We start from the raw sequence: 19,461 nt of genomic DNA, 5'->3' as shown, positions 1-19,461 counted from the left end.
ATACTTACATTATTTAGACAATTACAATTTTAAGGGGTTTGTTTGTTTGTTTGTTTTGTTTTGATTTTATTGGCGCATCAGCTACTAAGGCTATAATGCGCCAAGACCAATTTTAAGAGGTGATGCACTTTCTTTGAACACCAGTGTGTGTGTGTGTGTGTGTGTGTATCTCATATGTAGAAAGTGTGAAGAAGAAGATTTTTGTTTATTAAACCTACTGAATCTACAGTATACACCAGAAGTGAATTCGACTAAATGGATAAGGAATGTAGGGATATATGCTAGGATGAGATAAGATATGAAAAAGAGAGATAGTTAGTTGGCAAGAAATTAAAAATAAAAATAAGAAATAAAAAGGCGACCAAAATAAGATTACATTGCAGTGTTTTTCACTATTTCGGTGCCTTCATCAGAGGCCATCCACTGAAATTATGAGAAAGATGGCAATGTTCTTGCTTCTGTTTCCGACATGTTCTGTATGCTATGGTACCATAAGATCATCCATGATCTGTATGCCCTATGTAATATAATTAGATTATATTAAATAAATAGTGTTTTTCACTATTTCAGTGCCTTTATCAGTGGCCATCCACCGAATTATGAGAAAGATGGCAATGTTCTTGCTTCTGTTTCCAACATGTTCTGTATGCTATGACCATAAGGTCATCCATTATCTGTATGCCCTATGTAATATAATTACATTTATTGGCACAATTTATTAGACTTTATTCTTGGTGCAAATTTTCAAAATTTAAAATTTCGTTCTTAACACTTGTACCAAGCATACAGAACATGTTGGAAACAGAAGCAAGAATATTGTCGTCTTTCTCATAATTTTGGTGGATGGCCTCTGACTTACCATATCTTGTAACTACAGCAGGACCTCGTTATAACGCGGTTCGCTTTATGCTGATTCATATCAGAAAACTTCATATCTGCCTGCACAATTACCCCCCAAGTCCTTTTCATTCTCCACCACTGTCAGTGTGGTACCACAGAGTTGATATATTACTCTGAGATTACTTCTACCCATATGCAGTACCTTACATTTGTCAATGATAAACTTCAGTTGCCACTTTTCAGCCCATCTGCCAAAATCTTCTAGATCTTGTTGCAGTAGCACACTCCCATTACTGTCATTAACAATCCTGCCAACCTTTGTATTATCTGCAAACTTCAACACTAAGACTGATATACCTTCATCAATATGAAGGTATATCATTGATGATATACCTTCATTGATGAATATACAAAACAACAGTGGGTCCAACACCAAACCCTGTAGAACTCCACTAATAACATTAGTCCACGAAGAGCAGTGCCTATTGATTACCACCCTCTGTCTTCTCCCATTCAACCACCCTTTTATCCATTGTAGCAACTTATCCTTAATACCAATTTGCTCTAATTTGTACAGTAGTCTTCCATGCGCAACAGTGTCAAAAGCTTTCCAGAAATCCAAGTATATATCCAAATTATTTTTTGCATCCAGTTCCATTATAACCACATTAGCATAGGCATATGATGCAAAAAAGCAAGCTTATGCAGCAACAGCCAAAAAAAAAAAAAAAAAACCCTTCCACTTCACCTCTCCGTTCGTTCGAAATACCTGTCCAGCTGAGTCATAAATTTATTTAGGCTATCAACTTCCACAACAAGGGATGGAAGTTCGTTCCACCAATCAACCGCCCGCTAGCTAATGGCAAACTTCCGCACATCTATTCTATAACAGTCTTTCCTCAGTTTGAATTTATGCCCTCTCAGGTGATGATTCTGAGCAAGAGGAAGAATCCCATCCGCATTGAGCATGCTCAATTCATTCAAGGCTTTATACACCTCAATCAGATCACCTCGCAGGTGCCTAGTCTCCAGACACTCTACTTTTGCAAAACTTAAGCCTTTCTTAGAAAGAGCAACCCTTTGTTCCATTCACTAATCTTGTTGCCCTTCTCTATACTCGTTCCAGCAGCTCTACATCCTTCTTGAAATGAGGCCTCCAGACCTGTATACAATACTGAAGGTGTGGCCTGACCATTGCCTTATACAAGGGAATAATCATCTCCTTATCCCTGCTAGAAAAATTGCTGTATATCACTGACAAGACACCATGAGCTACTCTTGCAGCCCGTCTGCACTGCTCAAAGAACTTCATATCTGCCTGCACAATTACCCCCAGGTCCTTTTCATTCTCTACTACTGTCAGTGTAGTACTACAGAGTTGATACGTTGCTCTGGGGTGCTGTTTCCCATATGTAGTATTTTACATTTGTCAATGTTAAACTTCATTTGCCACCTCTCAGTCCATCTGCTCAACCTTTCCAGATCCTGTTGCAGCAGTATAGAATATCATTTATAAATACAGAAAACAATAATGGACCCAACACTGAACCCTGAGGGACTCCACTAATAACATTAGTCCATGATGAGCAGTGTCCATTGATTACCACTCTCTGTCTTCTCCCCATCAACCACCCCTTTATCCATAGCAGCAATTTGCCTCCAATGTCACACTACTCCAATTTGTGCGGCAGTCTTCTATGTGCAACAGTATCAAAAGCCTTTCTAAGATCCAAGTATATAATATCAAAGTTATTTCCTGCATCCATTTATTTTGTGACTGCATCGTAGTATCCAATCAAACTGGTCAGGCAAGACTTCCCCTTAACAAAACCATGCTGTGTCCGATCTATAACTGGTTTTGTCTAGATGATTCTGCAGTGCTTCTTTAACCAGTGTTTCCATTAATTTTCCTGGAACAGAAGTTAAACTCACAGGTCTATAATTACTTGTGTCAGCCTTTGATCCTCCTTTGTGAATTGGGGTCACATTTGCACATCTCCAGTCTATGGGTACCTCCCCTGAGTCCAAAGAAGCTCTCATAATTATGGCTAAGGGTTTGCTTACTTCCTTTGCAGCCTCCTTTAATATAACTGGATAGATCCCATACACCCCAGGTGCCTTTCTTGTGTTTATCTTCAACAATTTCTCCTCCACTTTGCTCTCAGTTATTACAAGATTATCTAGCTTACTGCCAGAGTTGAACACACCACTGGCATTCCCCTCGCCTAATAACTCCTCACGTGTGAATGTCGATGCAAAATGTTCATTTAGTTTGTTAGCTACATGAGCAGGATCATCTACAGTCAACTTGATATCGATGGACTGTGTCAAGTGGATATCATTGATACCAAGTGGACCAATCTAATTCATCCCCTTCCTTCTAGAGTTTACATAAGTAAAGAACTCTTTGCTGTTTTTCTTTGCATCTCTTGCCAAAGATTTCTCGTAATCTGCCTTCGCCTGCCTAACCTCCTTTGTAACTTGGTTACAGATCAACTTGTATCTATCATAGGTTTTTGTGTCACATGTTAATTTATATGTATCCCATGCATTTTTCTTCTCTGCCATATGTCTCATTAGTTCATCTGACATCCATTTAGGCCTAAACCTTGAACAATATTTCTTAGTTGGTATGTAAAGCCTAGTAGCTTCCAAGATAAGTTCTTTGAATGCTTCCCATTTTGAATTTACAGTTGGTCCCACTGTATAGAATTTAAATATTGTCTCAAACCATCGTAGTCACCTTTACAAAAGCAATAACCCTTCCCTTTACCCATGATGGTAGTTACCTCTTTGAGTAAATCCCACTTCAGTTGTTGTTGTTGTGGTGTTTTCTGGCGCAAGAGCTACTTAGGCCATATTGCACCTCCTAAATTAATTGAGTTACTTATGATAACTGCACGGTGGGCAGTTAGAAACGGTCATACATTTTTATTTGTTTTATATACAAAAAGAATTCAGAGAGATTTGCTTCTTTACCTATTATGCTATTCAGAGAGAGAGGTTGCTGTAGATCTGAAATGAAACTAAAAGACATTCGTCGGGCATTGCTGAACAAGTTACATTCAAGGAGTATATGTTTTACTGTAAGTGGTTGCGAGCTGTGTGGACACTGCGGAGGATCATTTCCTGTAAACAGATAGAGATGTGTGAGGTGAGTGTGACCTATATGAGTTCTGGCTAAGATTACTTCTTCTTTTCTATTTTTCCGGAGGCTAGAAGTCCATAATTGTGGTTCAGATTTTATTTGAAATAGCTTGTTATTGGTTTGCATTTTCCACAGAAGTGTCCATTGTTCCATAGATGTTCTCCGTATGTTATGTCTATAATCAGGATATGGGACTAGGTTATTTGTTGAGGATATGATGGAAGGATACTTAGCAGCACTGTCTGCACATTCGTTTCCTGGAATACCACTGTGGCCAGGGATCCATGAAAAGATAAGTTTTCTGATGCTCATGAAGATGCATCAGCTTATGTTTTATGAACTTTAATAAAGGATTTTTAGGTGGAGAAGTCCTTTTCAAAGCTAGAATAGCACTCCGTGAATCAGTATATATTATACTTTTATTTATTGACATTAGCGAGATGTTTTCCAGAGCAAGCTTAATGGCATGGAGTTCAGCAGTGTAGCTGCTGCATTCAGTTGGAAGTGAAATTGAGACAGTTGTATTAGGGAAGACGGCAGCTGCACCCACTCGACTGTCAGACTTCGAACCATCAGTATAGATCTTGGTAAAGTGTGGGTACTTTTGTGAGTGAGCAACATGTAGTTGTTGGATGTTAATATCTGATATAGAGCCTTTACCCCATTGCTCAAAGTATTCATCAGAAGAAAGGGTGAAGTTAGTCTACGGGGGATCCGGATCTTTTTTTTCTCTGATGATATTATCAAGCTGAATATTCCAGCTTTCTGTTAGATTCTGTAGTCTGATACCAGAAGGTCGAATTGTTCTAGGTTTATTTGTATAATGGGTTTTCAATTGAGGATTATGCAACAGTGGCCAAACCGGATGAGTAGGCAGACTTTTAATTTTAGCTGAGTAGTTTATCAGCAACATCTTTCTTCGTATGCTAAGTGGAGGTTCGTGAGCCTCAACATAAAGACTTTGAACTGGTGATGTTCTGTATGCACCTAGGGCTATCCTAAGAGAAGAATGTTGGATGGGTGCAAGACGGGCCAAAGTGCTCTCTCTAGCTGAGTCATAAACAGGTGCTCCATAGTCTAACCGAGATCTAATTAGAGTTTTATATAAGTGGAGCAAGGTATAACGATCGGCGCCCCAAGATGTACCGGAGATGACCTGGAGTATATTCATTTTCTTTATGCAAGTGGTTCTTAGATACTTGATGTGCTCCTGGAAGTTTAACTTCTTATCAAAAATTAGCCCTACGAGGCGAATACTGTTCACAATTGGTAGTGGATGATCGGGCAAGTGCAACTCGGGTTCAGGATGCATTGCTCGCTTCACGCAGAAATGTATACCTGTAGATTTGTGGCTTGACAGTTTGTATCCATTTTGCGCAATCCATAATTCAATGTTATTAATGGATATTTGTAGATGCCTCTCAATATAGTTCATATTCTGGGAATGACAGGATATGGTAAGATCATCTGCATAGAGATACGAGTCAACGGTATTTGGAATGCTGTTTGTGATGTTGTTTATTCGTATTGCAAACAGAGTGGCACTAAGAACAGAGCCTTGTGGGACTCCTTCTTCTTGAATGTACGTTTGAGATAAAACCTGCTGGTACCTCAATTGGAAAGATCTGTGCTGAAGGAAGCTTTGAATAAAATATGGTAAATGGCCTCTCATATGAATAGAATGGAGATCTCTTAGGATACCGTAGCGCCACGTGGTATCAAAGGCCTTCTCTATATCAAGGCATATCATGACGAGATGTTGATTTCTGATGAATGCATTTCTTATGTTGGATTCGGCTTTGGTCATGAGGTCTAGGGAAGATCTATTCTTCCGAAAGCCAAACTGATTATTACTGATTATGTTTTCAGATTCAAGGTACCAGGTGAGTCGATGGTGAACCATTTTTTCCAAAGTCTTACTCAGGCAGCTGGTTAGAGAAATTGGTCTATAGTTGTTAGGAATCGAATGGTCTTTTCCAGGTTTAGGTATGGCTATTACATAAGAATGTCTCCAGGAAGTAGGGAAGATATGTTCTGAGAATATTCTATTGTAAAAGTTTAGCAATGAAATTAGTGATTTCTGATTGAGGTGTTGAATCATTATATTGTAGATTCCATCAGGGCCAGGAGAGCTGTTTCTTGAGGTATATATAGCTTCTTTCAGTTCAGATATTGTGAGTGGTTGGTTATAGGTAAAAGGACATGCAGTTTTGAAGTCTAGTTTCCTTTTCTCAGCTTCAGCTTTGATTTTTTGAAAAGAGGGTTGATATGCAGTTGAGGCGGACAACTCACAGAACACCGTTCCTAGGGCATTGGCAATTTCATCAACAGATGAGACCTCCTTTCCATTCCAATTAATAATAGAAGGCAACTTATGATATTTACCATTTAGTTTCTTTATTTTTTCCCAGATTATTCGGGTATCAGTATCTTTGTTGATTGAGGAGGCAAATTTTATCCACGAGTCTTTTTTCGCCTTCCGCCGGATATAACGAGCTTTGGCTCTCAGTCTCTTGAAGTTAATAAAGTTGGCAGTGGTGAGATGTTTGCGGAAGGTGTTCCATGCTTTGTTTTTTTCTCTCTTCGCTTTATTACAATCGCCATTCCACCAGTGATTGGTATGCCGATGGTTTCTTATTTGAGACTGTGGGATGGCGGCTTTTGCTGCTGTTAGTATCTGCATTGTGATATGATCGGTGACAGTGTCAATAGCAGAAGACTATTGTGTCATCATCAAAAGATACATGACTGGTAAATTTCGTCCAGTTTGCTTTGGAAAATTTCCATTTTGTTTTTGTTTCAGTTTGTTTGGAATGGGTGGTTTGAATACTACAGATCAGCGGATAGTGGTCACTATTTAGAGGATTGTCATGTACTGCCCACTCTATAGTTGGGAAGAGGATCGGAGAGCAAATTGAGAGATCTATTGCACTAGTTGACCCAGTAGGAAAATGGATATATGTCGGTAAGCCATTATTCAATAGTGTCAAATTTTCTCGGTCAAGTAACATTTCAATGAGTTCGCCATGTCCGTCTGAGACCAGAGATCCCCATAATGAATGATGCCCATTAAAATCTCCTAGTAAACAAACAGGAGGTGGTAATTGGGAAATTAGATTTAACAGTTGCTGAATTGTACATGATTGATTCGGCGGAAGATAAATTGAGGCTAGTGTCAGCGTGATACTGATTACTATACGGGTAGCAACAGCTTCTAATGGTGTTTGTAATGGAATGTGCCTTGAGGGGACTCCTGATTCCACTAGTATAGCTACTCCTCCATGGGGGCTGTTAGTTTCAGATCGATCTTTTCTGAAGATAGTATAGTTTTTGACTGAAACAGATATTTTTGTTGTTAGATTTGTCTCTTGCAAGCATATGGCAGCAGGATTGTAACGGTTAATTAGTTCATAGATATCATCAATATTGCTGCAAAAACCTCTGCAATTCCATTGTAAGATTTGTTCCATTATTTGGTTTTGTGAGCAGAAGAGGAGTCTGTTTGCTTTTTGTGAGAGGCTTGTTTATATCTCTCGTGTTTTGATTTTTCTTTTCTTGAAAAATTTGGGCGTCTTGAGTCATTGCCTTCTTCCAATATCATCATCTGCATGTATTTCAAGCAGATCTTCTGAGTTGGTGGTATCATCAGTGTCCAATGCTTGAGGGGTGAGATTGCTTCACCTCAACTGGATCTAATTTTTCCGCTGCTTGGCAATGTGGAAATCTCTGGGATGGAACTGTCAGTGGCGTATTACTGCATTGATCGACTGCCTTTGATATATTTTGGACTGAGAGGACTGATCGAGCCCAGTCTGAGATCGATGTATCTGGAGGGATGGAAACTTCTGTCTGACATGCTATTGACTGGTGACTATAAGCAGCAGAGGCATAAGTGCATTTTGGATTATTTAATCTTATTTGTTTTCTTGCCTCTTGGTAGGAAACTTTATTTTCAACTTTATACTTTTGTATCTTTTTCCCCAACTTCCAGAGGTCGCAGTCTTTGGAGTATGCCGGATGGCTGCCCTTGCAATCTGAACACTGGGGTTGGTGCTTTACATTCTGTTTGTGTGAGTTTTACACCCACAGTTTGCACATGTTGCGTCTCCACGGCATGCTGTCTGGGAATGGCCAAATTTCTGCCATTTAAAACATCTTAGGTGGTTCGGAATATATGGCCGAACGTGACAGTTTAAATATCCTGCCTTGACTGAAGCTGGTAGGTTTGGAGAACTGAAAGTTAATATTATACTCCGGGTAGGAACTAAATTGCCATCTTTTCGGATCATGATCCTCTTTGCCTGAATGACTTTTTGTTCTTTAAGTTCCTGGGCTATCTCATCTTCAGGAACGTTTAATAGATCCCATTCAGTGATCACTCCCTTTGAAGAATTGAGGGTGTTATGTGGTGTGATTCGAACTGGGATTCCACTCAAAGATGTCAAACTTAATAATAGTTCAGAGTGTCGAGGATTGGTGGTCTCTATTAATAAATCTCCTGATTGGAGACGTTTCACCATTTTTGGTGAACCTGCGGCACGTTCGAGGCATCTCTGAATGATAAAGGGGGAGAGCTTGCCCACAGGTTGTGTTGACAGAGAATGTATTATCAGGAATGCTGGTAATTCCTGTCTGCCAATGTCTTTCTTCATTCTCTTCGATAGAGAGACGTCATGGTCAGTGTCATGAATGTCATTTGCTTGAGAGCTCTTCGGCTCTAAGCATGGAAAGTCACTTGTTTCCATTTCTGCTCCTTTTAGCCGTGGGGGTTGTCTTATTCCCCAGATTACCGGCCCGGCCACGTGGAGGCAGGAGCGATGCCACCAGTGACCAAGCGGTTGTTGAAGTAAATAAAGGGTTAGTAATGAATATATAGAAAAAAAGAAAGGTAGATTTCCTCTCTCGGTTCTTACTTTTGTCCTTTAAAGTACAGAACCTCTTCAAGTAAACAAAAGAACAGGTGACGCTAGAAAAGAATCGAAACTATAACACTTTGGGAGATCACTATATATTCGCAGGAAGAAAATCGCTTGGCACTCGGGGCCTCCCACTTCAGCACACTGTGATCACTGCCACCTAGTGGTTCCTTTATCTGCAGATTCTTAATGCACGAAGAATCACTACTGATAATCAAATCAAGAGTATTACTCCCTCTAGTTGCCTCCCGAACATGCTGATGTAGAAAACAATCATCCAATAAATCCACAAAAGTCTTGCTAGTGTGTGAGTGATCAACCCACAAATTCCAGTCAATATCTGGGAAATTAAAATCCCCCATTATAAGACTCTCTGATTTACTGGCCCACTCTATTTCCCTGTACAGTTTCTTATTATACTCATCAGAGTCATTAGGCCTAGAGCACACTCCTACTCTCAATTTGGATCTCCCAATGCTTATGTCACACCCAACTGACTCGACACTGCACTGTCCAGCGATGTCGACTAGCTTCACTTCCTTGGATTTTATGTGTTTCTTAACTAATAGCATAACCCCTCCTCCCTTCCTATCCTTTCTGTAGACCACGTTTCTGATATCCCAACAATATCTGCCTTTGATGCTTTGAGCAATTCCTCAAATTTATTTACCAAACTCCTAGCATTGGTGTACATGCAAGTATACATGCACCTGTTTCTATTCTTAGCTACCCTAACACAACCCATGTGTTTACTTGTACCGCAATGACTTCCAGCAGTCTATGAAATATCCTGCATCTTGTTTTTTGGGCTGCTGCTCATTCCAATAGAAGCAGTGCAAGAATCACTTTCACCTCTGCCAGTGGCTACTGTTAATCTTTTAGTCCTTGTATCCCCCCCAACAAAGCTAGCAGTTTTCTGACCCACCTAACACTGCCTCGATAGCATCAGCAAATATTCTTGCACCCTTTCTATTTAAGTGTATCCCATCCCTGTAGAAGCAGTCTCTCCTGTTAACAAGTAACATCATAGTATCCAATCAAATTTGTCAAGACGAAGACTTCTCCTTAACAAACCCATGCTGTGTCTGAATTATTGCTGCAGTCTTGTCTAGATGGTTCTGCAATGCATCTTTAACAAATGACTCCATTATTTTACGCGGAACAGAAGTTAAACTAACTGGTCTCGTGTCACCCTTTGATCCCCTCCCCTTTGTGAATTGGGGATACATTGCACGTCTGCAGTCCGTTGGGACCTCCCCCGAGTCCAAGGATGCTCTCATAATTATGGCTAAGAGTTTGATTAGTTCCTTCTCCTCCACTTTGCTCTCAGTTATTACAAAATCATTAAGCATCCTGTACAATTTGATAAGCTTCTGGCATTTTTCTTCCTTAACAACTCCCCATGTGTGAATGTAGATACAAAATACTCATTCAGTTTGTTTGCTATCTGAGCAGGATCATCCACAGTCGAACCATTGATATCAAGTGGATCAATCTGATTCATTCCCTTTCTTTTAGAGTTTATATAAGTAAAGAAATCCTTGCTGTTTTTCTTAGCATCCTTTGCCAAAGATTTCTTGTAATCTGCCTTCGCTTGTCTAATCTCCTTTGTGACTTATTACAGACTAGCTTATATCTGCCATAGGCTTCTGTGTCGCCTGATAATATATGCATTCCATGCATTTTTCTTCTCTGCCACGAGTCTCATTAGTTCATTTGGCAACCATTTAGGCCTAAGCCTTGAACAATATTTCTTAATAGGTATGAAACGTCTAGTAGCTTCCACAATTAATTCCTTGAATGCTTCCCACTTAGAATTTGCTGTTAGTAATATCATCAGTTGGTTCCACCACAGAATTTAAAAACTGTCTGAGACCACTGTAGTCACCTTTATGGAAGCAAAAACCCTTTCCTTTACCCTCCCAATGGTAATTATAACTTTAAGTAAATCTCACATCAGTACACTGTGATCACTGCCACTTAGTGGTTCCTTTATCTGAAAATTCTTAATACACAAATGATAACTGCTGATAACCAGATCAAGAGTATTACCCTCTCTGGTTGCCTCTCGAACATGCTTACAAGATACAAACTTCCTATCTCACTAACGATTTCAACACATATACCATGAGTACAACATAACTCGTCTACTTGTGTTACCACCAGATTCTTATTTCTTACTATAATAGCAGCCTGGCTGTTCCCTTTTGATCGTATAACTTTATCATCTACTTTATAACCCTTTACAAGGTTCTCAACCACATATGGCTCCTGAAGCAGAAGGGCATCATAATTATTTTAATCCATTTTTTTGACTTAATTGTAGAGCAACATTATATGCTCTCTGCCCATTCACTTGCATTACCTTAAGCCATCCATAATCAATTTTCCTTTTATCCATAATCAATTCAATTTTTATATTGATCATAAAACTTCTTATATTCACTACCATCTCGGCTTCTTATTGAATGGCAGTAATTTTTATTCTTTTGCTTGCAATTAATGCAAATAGGATCTTCACTTTTCTTTTTGCAATCTTTATATACATGTCCTTCCCCTCCACAGTGCTTTATGTGGACAGGGGACAGCAACATCAAAGTCCTCCTGTGAATATTGAGGTTCCATGCAGAAACATTAACTGTTACACTGTTGTTAGTTAGAGCCATACTTTGGCTAATGGTGACCAGGAAAGGGAGAAATAATCTGAAAGCAATTTCTGAAAAAAATTTGTTCAGTCTGGAGTGGCCTGTTTCTTACCATAATGCTGTGACTATTATGTGCGTCTGTCTCTACATTTGATAATCTTCTGACAGAAACATGGATCTCTGTGGATCAAAATGAATTTATCATGCCAAAATTAGATACCTACAGTTAGCATACTAAAATACTATTGCCACAACCAACAACTAATAACATAAAAAGTTTAGAGACACAAATATATAATAAAAATAAAACAAAACAGACTACATTAAAATTAAGACAAATTAAAAATTAAAAACATTAAAATACAAATGTTAAATTAAAAGCTATAAAATCAAGCAGACAAGACAAGTAGCTTTCGGGGCAAAGAGCCTCTTTGTCAACATAGAGGCCTTTTCTCTAACTACAATTAAAATAATTTTGTATGCAGTATTCATAAAGACCGTGTTGGAAACTAAGAATATCAATGCTCATCAACTAATTTCAAAGTAATTCATTTGCAACTGAAATCAGCATGCATGCTTTAATGGATATCAGTGGCATCTACTTTTTTCCCCAATCTTGAAAATGAAATTTAATTGAAGTTTTTAACTTGGACATTATCACAGATATGAAGTTCTACGAGCAGTGCAGATAGGCTAACTAAGACAGCTCATGTAGTTTAGTTAACAATATACAGGAATTTTACCAGCTGGGATAAGAAAGTGATTATCCCATTGTACAGTACACTGAAAGGACAGAATTCATGGGATACCTGGTTCCTGGGCAACATGACGCTGTCACCCCCTCTTGCTAGTGGGCAAACCCACCGCTTGACAGGTATATAGGTATACTGCATTTGCATAGACGGTAATTCAATGTCAGTATGAATAAACATTGTGAGTTAACCAACTTTGAAAGATGGATGATAGTGGGTGCCTGATACATGGGGTCACTCTATCATGGAGGTGATACAGAAATTGCACTATCCCTGTTTTAGAGTATCAAGAGTGTATCGGGAATATGCCATTTCCGGAATACAGCGCTGTTGGCAGAGAAAGGTGGTGGATGAACATGGCTGTTAACATTTGTCTCACATTGTTTCAGCCAACCAGAGAGCGACAATGGTACAAATCACTGCGGACTTCAACGAGGGAGGTGCCAGAAACACCTCCACCAAGACCATCAGGCAATCATTAGCCGCCAACTCACCAGAGTCCCATTGCTAAAGCCACAACACAGGACTCTATACCTCAACTGGGAAAACCATGGGCACTGGACCTTGGGTGATTGGAGACTGGTCTCCTGGTCTGATGAGTCCCGTTTCCAGCTATTTTGAGCGGACGGGAGAGAGTGTGTGTCTGGCAGAAACCGCACGAAGCTATGCACATCAACAAGAAACTGTTCAGGCAGGTGGACAGTCGGTAATGGTCTGGGGCATGTTCAACTGGCACATGTTGGGACCTCTAGTACATCTAGATGCATCTCTGAAAGGTCCAGGTTATGTGTCCATCCTTGCAGACCATCTGCATTCCTTCATGGTCATCATGCACCCACAAGGCAATGGACCTCTCCACACAGCTGTGGTGACTAGAACATGGTTCTAAGAGCACTCCACAGATTTTACCACCATGGAATGGCCTCCCCATTCACCGAACACGAACCCCGTGGAGCATCTTTGGGATGCTGTGGAAAGGTCCATTTGAGCTTTGGATTCTCCACCCAAGAATGCAACGGAATTATGGACAGTGGTGCAGCAAGCATGGATGGAAATACCTGTGGAACGCTTTCGTGAACTAGTGGACTCAATGCCTCACCATATGACTGCCCTTATCCAGGAGAAAGGTGGGCCTACCCATTACTAGGTAGGTATCCCATGATTTCTGTCCACTCAGGGTAGACTGTGAAAATAATGGCACCCCAAATAGTGGAACATTCAAGCTAATCGCACATTGAGATTAATGTTTATATACAGCACAGATGTCTTTGCAGGGCCGAAAAAAGAAAACAGCAAGTCACGTGATTACTGTATTTGTTTATGTTTGCCATTTTGAAAGTGAATTCTGTACTGATATCACGGATTATACTGCTGTTTTACATTTATTTAAAATTAAAAGCCTCTCAATATGGTTCCTAAAGTTAATAAACCTCATACAGAGAAGGAAAAAAAGGTGACATTAAAGCTTAGTGTCGAACTTGATATAATCCAAATTATTACATTAGATTCACCCGGAAAGTTATTTCATATAACATGTGTATTGTGTCTGTAAATTGTCCATGTGTTCTCTGGTTGAAAAACCTTGTAATCTATGCCTGAAACAATTAACTCAGCCACAGAGTGGAAAAAGCCAATGAAAGTTCCTCGAGTCAACAATGACGATACCACTGTGCTACCCCACGCTGACTAAACTTGAGATATAATAAATAAAATATTACGAGGCGTAAGTAGGAGTGTATTAATGGCAGAATATAACATTAGATTGTCAACATGTTTATGTTTTTTTTTATGTGCAGTTAATAAAATTGTATTCTTAATCTATTTCTTATTTAGCCTCATTATTTCTGCATTAAATATAAAACTTTCTAGATAACAGAAAGATCGAAATAACGGCACCTCAAAACTCCTAAAGGTGCAGTTATTCTGAAAGTGTACTGTATAAGGCAATGGTTAGGCCACACCTTGCATACTGCACAGAAGTCTGAAGGCCTGATTTTAAGAAGGATATGGATCTGCTGGAACAAGTGCAGAGAAGGGCAATGAGATTAGTGTGGGGAACAAAAGGGTGCTCTTACAAGGAAAGGCTTCAGTTCTAGAAACTGCAGCATGTAGAGACTAGACACCTGTGAGGAATCTGACTGAAGGTCTCAAATGGATTGAATAAGCTGATGCTGATGGAGTTCTTCCTTTTGCTCAGACTATACGCATTAGGGGACATAAGTTCAAATTGAGGAAGGATGGTTGCAGGATAGATGCGCAGAAATTTGCCTTTTGCATCAGGTAGTTGATTGCTGGAATAAACTTTTGCCTGTGTTGCAGAAGTGGTAGTTTGAATAAATTCATGGAAGAAAGAGAGAGACAACTATTAAAGGAAATGGATAGGTAATATGAGATGGGTTTTTTTTTTTTTTTTTTTTGTTGATGCTGCTATATAAGCTGGTTTTCTTGCATTATTTGCTACTATTAATAATAATACTAACTCTCAGAGATATCTAAATAACCAAATTTTGATCATTCTGTAAAATGCTTAAAATTTTCAGTAAATTAAATAGACACTATACCATCACTTATACATACCACGTAAGTTCAGTTCACTGAGCAGTTAAAAGATACAATCACAAAAGGTCTTTTAATGAAATGTACATCAACCCAAAACTAAACTACAGGGGTGGAGTGAAAAGTAATACCTCTTATTGCATAACTTTTTATGAAATAGAGATATAAAGAGGGGGGGGGGGAACTTACTTATAAATTTTTTATTTACCTTGTCATTTCATAGTTCCTTCACCAGTCATATCCATTGTCTTATAGCTTTGAGACAAAAACAAGTTCCCTGGGGCCAACTCTGGGCTATGGAGAAGATTCAGAATAACTTTAAATCCCAGCAACAGAATTCTTCCCAATATTACAGGGATGCAGTGAAGTCATGCATTCTCATGTTGAAATTGTATACTCATTTATTTATTTTATTTTATTTATTATTTTTTCATTACGTAATACCAATTACACATAATTTACCCCTCTGTCTCTCACACACACACACACACACACACACACACGCATGCACGCATTTTTTAATATACATTTTTTTTAAAACCTAAGAATTTGTTCATCTTCATCAGACGAAAACAGTTTACAGAATTTACTGGGGAACAAAATGTTATGTTTATTGTTATGTTTACTTTTCAAATTCCCTGTATACTCCTCATGAGAATGTTTTATGTTGCAAATCGCTTATCCACAATTTCTATCTGCACTTCATTAGGTGGACTTTTTATTCTTTCTCAAAATTTGCTTGTGATAACTTTAAGCTAGTATAGCAGACAGTCTCTCACTAGCATTTTGAAGTTTTTCACTTCTGAATTCCTTCTGAATTCTATGTTCTTTATATATAGGAAGACTATTTTATTTCCTTAAAAATAGTATTACTTGTTTCAAACTCGAAGCTGACAAGGAGAGAGACATACTCAGTTGACTTTTTCTAGTTTCATTTCCCATTTGGTTGGTGTGAGGAAGAACTTTAAATTTTTGATGCCCTACATCCATTACATGGCTGACTGTTCCTCACTCTTTCAATATCAACAATCATATCCTCACCAGACTAACTTGGCAATATTTTGAAAACAATCTGTAAGAATTGCTCTTATCCCAAAAGAATTGTGGAATAACGAAGTATTATTACTATTATTATTAACTCAATTTACTGCACATGCTTCACCCAGCATGGAAGACTCTATAAAAATGTTACAGAGCAATAAAAAGTACTGAAGCTTATAGCAGCTAGAAACTGATTTGTAATAGTGCCACAGAAAAGGTTAGGCTAGCAAAGGCAGATTATGAGAAATCACTGGCAAAGAGTTCATTTTATTTTTGCCTTTCAGAGCCTTAAACACCTCAATCAAGTCTCCTCTTGAGTTTCCAAGCTGTGCAACCCACATATTTGAAGTTTTTCCTTATATGGGAGGCGCCTCTGTAGCCAGGTGGGCAGGAGCAGCAGTGCGTAGCACACGCTTCTTGATTAGACCGGGGTTCGAGCCCGTCACCACCAAATACGGAGGGTGCGGAAAGGTCAGGGAATGACCACAGCATATCCCTGGAGCAATATGGCCTTAGTTGCTAATGCTCCAAAAAACCAAATAACAACAATCCTCATATGGACACCCTTTTGCCGATCTCACCAAACAAGTTACCTGTCTCTGAACCCTTTAAAGAAGCTCTATCTTTTTTCAGGTGTGGTCTAACAATAGCCTTAAATAATGAGATTATGATCTCCTTATCTCTACTAGCAAATGTTCGATAAATCATTGATAGGACACCATGAGTCTTCTTTGCAACCTGGCTAACAATGTTCGGAGAACTTCATGTGCCGACCGGGCTAGCCGGGTTGGGTAAAGTGCTTGCCTGGCAACCCAAAGGTCGTGGGTTCAAATCCCGCCTCGGGCTTGGATCAGAGTACTGCAAAAAAAAAACCTTGGGAAGTGCGTTATGGTCACAGAAGCCGATGCGCCAAAAACTAACAAAAAAAAAAAAAAAAAAAGAACTTCATGTCTGACTATATCGTAACACACAAGTCCCCGTTCTCCACTACTGGCTTTAATTCAACTGTACCAAGTGTATAAGTTATTTTGGGGTTACTGTTCCTCAGATGTAAGACCTTGCAATTTGCTGGATTAAAGCATAGCTGCTATTTTTCTGACCATCCCTGAAGTCTATCTAGGTCACTCTGAAGAAGCTCTGCTTGGCAGTGATCATTAACTACTCTACCAATCTTTACATCATCTTCAAATTTAGACATCACACCATCTATACCTTCATTGATGTCATTTAAGAAAACAAAAAACAATGGTGGTCCCGATACTGATCTTTGGGGGACCCCATTCTTACGTTAACCCAATCTGAGGGATAACTATTTATCACAACCCTCTGCCTCATGCCCTGAAACCATCCTGCTATCCATCTAAGGATTTTTCCTGCGATTCCAACCTGTTCCAGCTTATAAAGTAACTGCTCGTGTGGGTTGTTGTTGTTATTTTGGTTTTTAGGAGCATTAGCAACTAAGGCCATATTGCTCCAGGGATATGCTGTGGTCATTCCCTGACCTTTCCGCACCCTCCGTATTTGGTGGTGACGGGCTCGAACCCCGGTCTAATCAAGAAGCGTGTGCTACGCACTGCTGCTCCTGCCCACCTGGCTACGGAGGCACCTCCCATATAAGGAAAAACTTCAAATATGTGGGTTGCACAGCTTGGAAACTCAAGAGGAGACTTGATTGAGGTGTTTAAGGCTCTGAAAGGCAAAAATAAAATGAATGAGGACAAAATTTTCACAGTTATAAATGATTCTAGAACTAGGGACCAAAAGTTACAGGGAGGAGATGTTTAGATTGGATTGCAGGAAGTTTTATTTTAGCCAGTAAGTTATAAATTATGGAATAAGTTACCTACATGGGTGGTTGAGGCTGACAGTTTGGGGAAATTCAAAGGTCAGCTGGATAGATTGTGTATTTCCTTTTATTTTATTATTATTGTTTGTTGTTTTTTTTTTTTTTTTTTTTTTTTTTTGGCTGGTGCAGCCTTAGGTTTCCTTGCACCACATGGCCATTACTAACATCCCTGAATAGCCTTCAGCTAGGGGGTAGAACTGCTGCAACCCATAAACCAGAAAAATATATTTTTGTGGACCTCTAAGTTTAAGTGCAAGTTTCTAAGATATCCGAACATTCAAAAATTTCAAGTACAAACCAAAACAATGTTATAAATGTTAATTATAATGAAACTGTCTTTTTCATATTCGATTTTATAGGAAAAATATTAAATACTGAAATTCAGCTTCAGGAATTTAAAGCAAAAAAAAAATGCTAACATCACAACATAGTTGTTGCAGGTACACAAAAGCAGATAGTGAATTAACACTACAGTAAAAAATACTTGCTAAAGGATAAAGTCTATAGAATTGAAGAATGGCTGAAACATTAATTTTAAATTTAAAGGTTTATTTTAATTTAAACTTAAACTAAGAATCATGCTCAAAAAATTAAAAAAAGAAAGTATTAAACTAATATGAATCTCAGGAATAGTAGTTATATAAATCAAATATAATTAAACAAAGAAAATGGAATAATTAGCTGACAAACTTACGTGCTGAGTTGAAAACGAACAAAGTTTCGAATATTATAAAAAATTCCTTTTCCTTCTTCTATAGCAGCCCTATAATTAACATTGTTATTAATGAAATTTTATAAGTTATCCATTTATAAACAAAAACGGATATTTTTATTGCAAATTTGTTACACTGGGTACAAGGTGGGGCTTTCCTGCTTCACTATCTTCACCATGTATTGGTGATTAGCTGCTAACTGGAAAACATCAATGTGATTTTCCATATCCTTCCAGCATGATTGTGTTTCTTTTTATAAGTATGAAGGTCACTTTAATATTAGTTGAATTAGTAACTAGTACTAGTTTAATATTAGTTAATTATTTTTATAAGATGGGGGTTTTCCAAGCTCGATCCTATCTCAATATAAGCAATCACTTCTTAAGAACAGATACTTTGCAGGAACAAAAATTCCATTAATGAAAATCATATTTTTAATTTCTATTACTGTAAAACAATTGGTCTTATTTAATCATACTCAGAGATAATTATCATTAGTATTTTAGAGGAAATGATTAAATTAGGGGGGCTAGGACATACAATTCAAATTGATGAATCATTATTAGTAAAGGAAATATAGTAAAGTACCACTGTGGAAGAAATCTCAGCAGGTAAAAGTGGATTCCTGGAGTATAACATTGAACAGAAATCTGGCTACATAAAATTCATATAAAATCGAGACCACGTCAATTTGCCACCACAATTAATAATGTTATATCTGAAGGACTGAATATTGTATCTGATAAGGGGGAGGATTATTCTAATATAAAGTAACTAGCAGATAAATATTCTGCTGCAAAAATTTCACTCATTTCACCATAAATTCACAGTAAGCTTTAGAGATTGTATTACGGGTACTGACATCAATCATATTGAGAATTACTGGAAAGCAACAGCCAGCTTCAAAGAAATGAATGGAACCTCTAAAGATATGATGCAATTACTGAATGAATTTGTGGTGGAAGAGGTGTTCAGAAAAAAATTCAGATTTAGCATTCAGTAAT

General features: G+C 38.4%; 1 protein-coding gene across 4 annotated transcripts in view; it reads right to left on the bottom strand.

Moving 5' to 3' along the window:
* Positions 1-19,461, bottom strand: part of SPoCk (secretory pathway calcium atpase) — a 461,326-nt gene that overhangs the window by 32,742 nt on the left and 409,123 nt on the right. For all 4 annotated transcript variants that reach the window (XM_090376865.1, XM_090376868.1, XM_090376866.1 and 1 more), the window contains exon 19: positions 18,439-18,507. In XM_090376865.1, the coding sequence (XP_090232991.1) occupies positions 18,439-18,507 (69 nt within the window). The remainder of the gene's footprint in view (positions 1-18,438; positions 18,508-19,461) is intronic.

This window comes from Mastigoproctus giganteus, chromosome 7, assembly GCF_048544385.1.
Source record: "Mastigoproctus giganteus isolate SK-2022 chromosome 7, ASM4854438v1, whole genome shotgun sequence".
Taxonomy (NCBI): domain Eukaryota; kingdom Metazoa; phylum Arthropoda; class Arachnida; order Uropygi; family Thelyphonidae; genus Mastigoproctus; species Mastigoproctus giganteus.
Note: the sequence above shows the minus strand (reverse complement) of the source record. Positions and strands in the feature narration are given on the sequence as shown.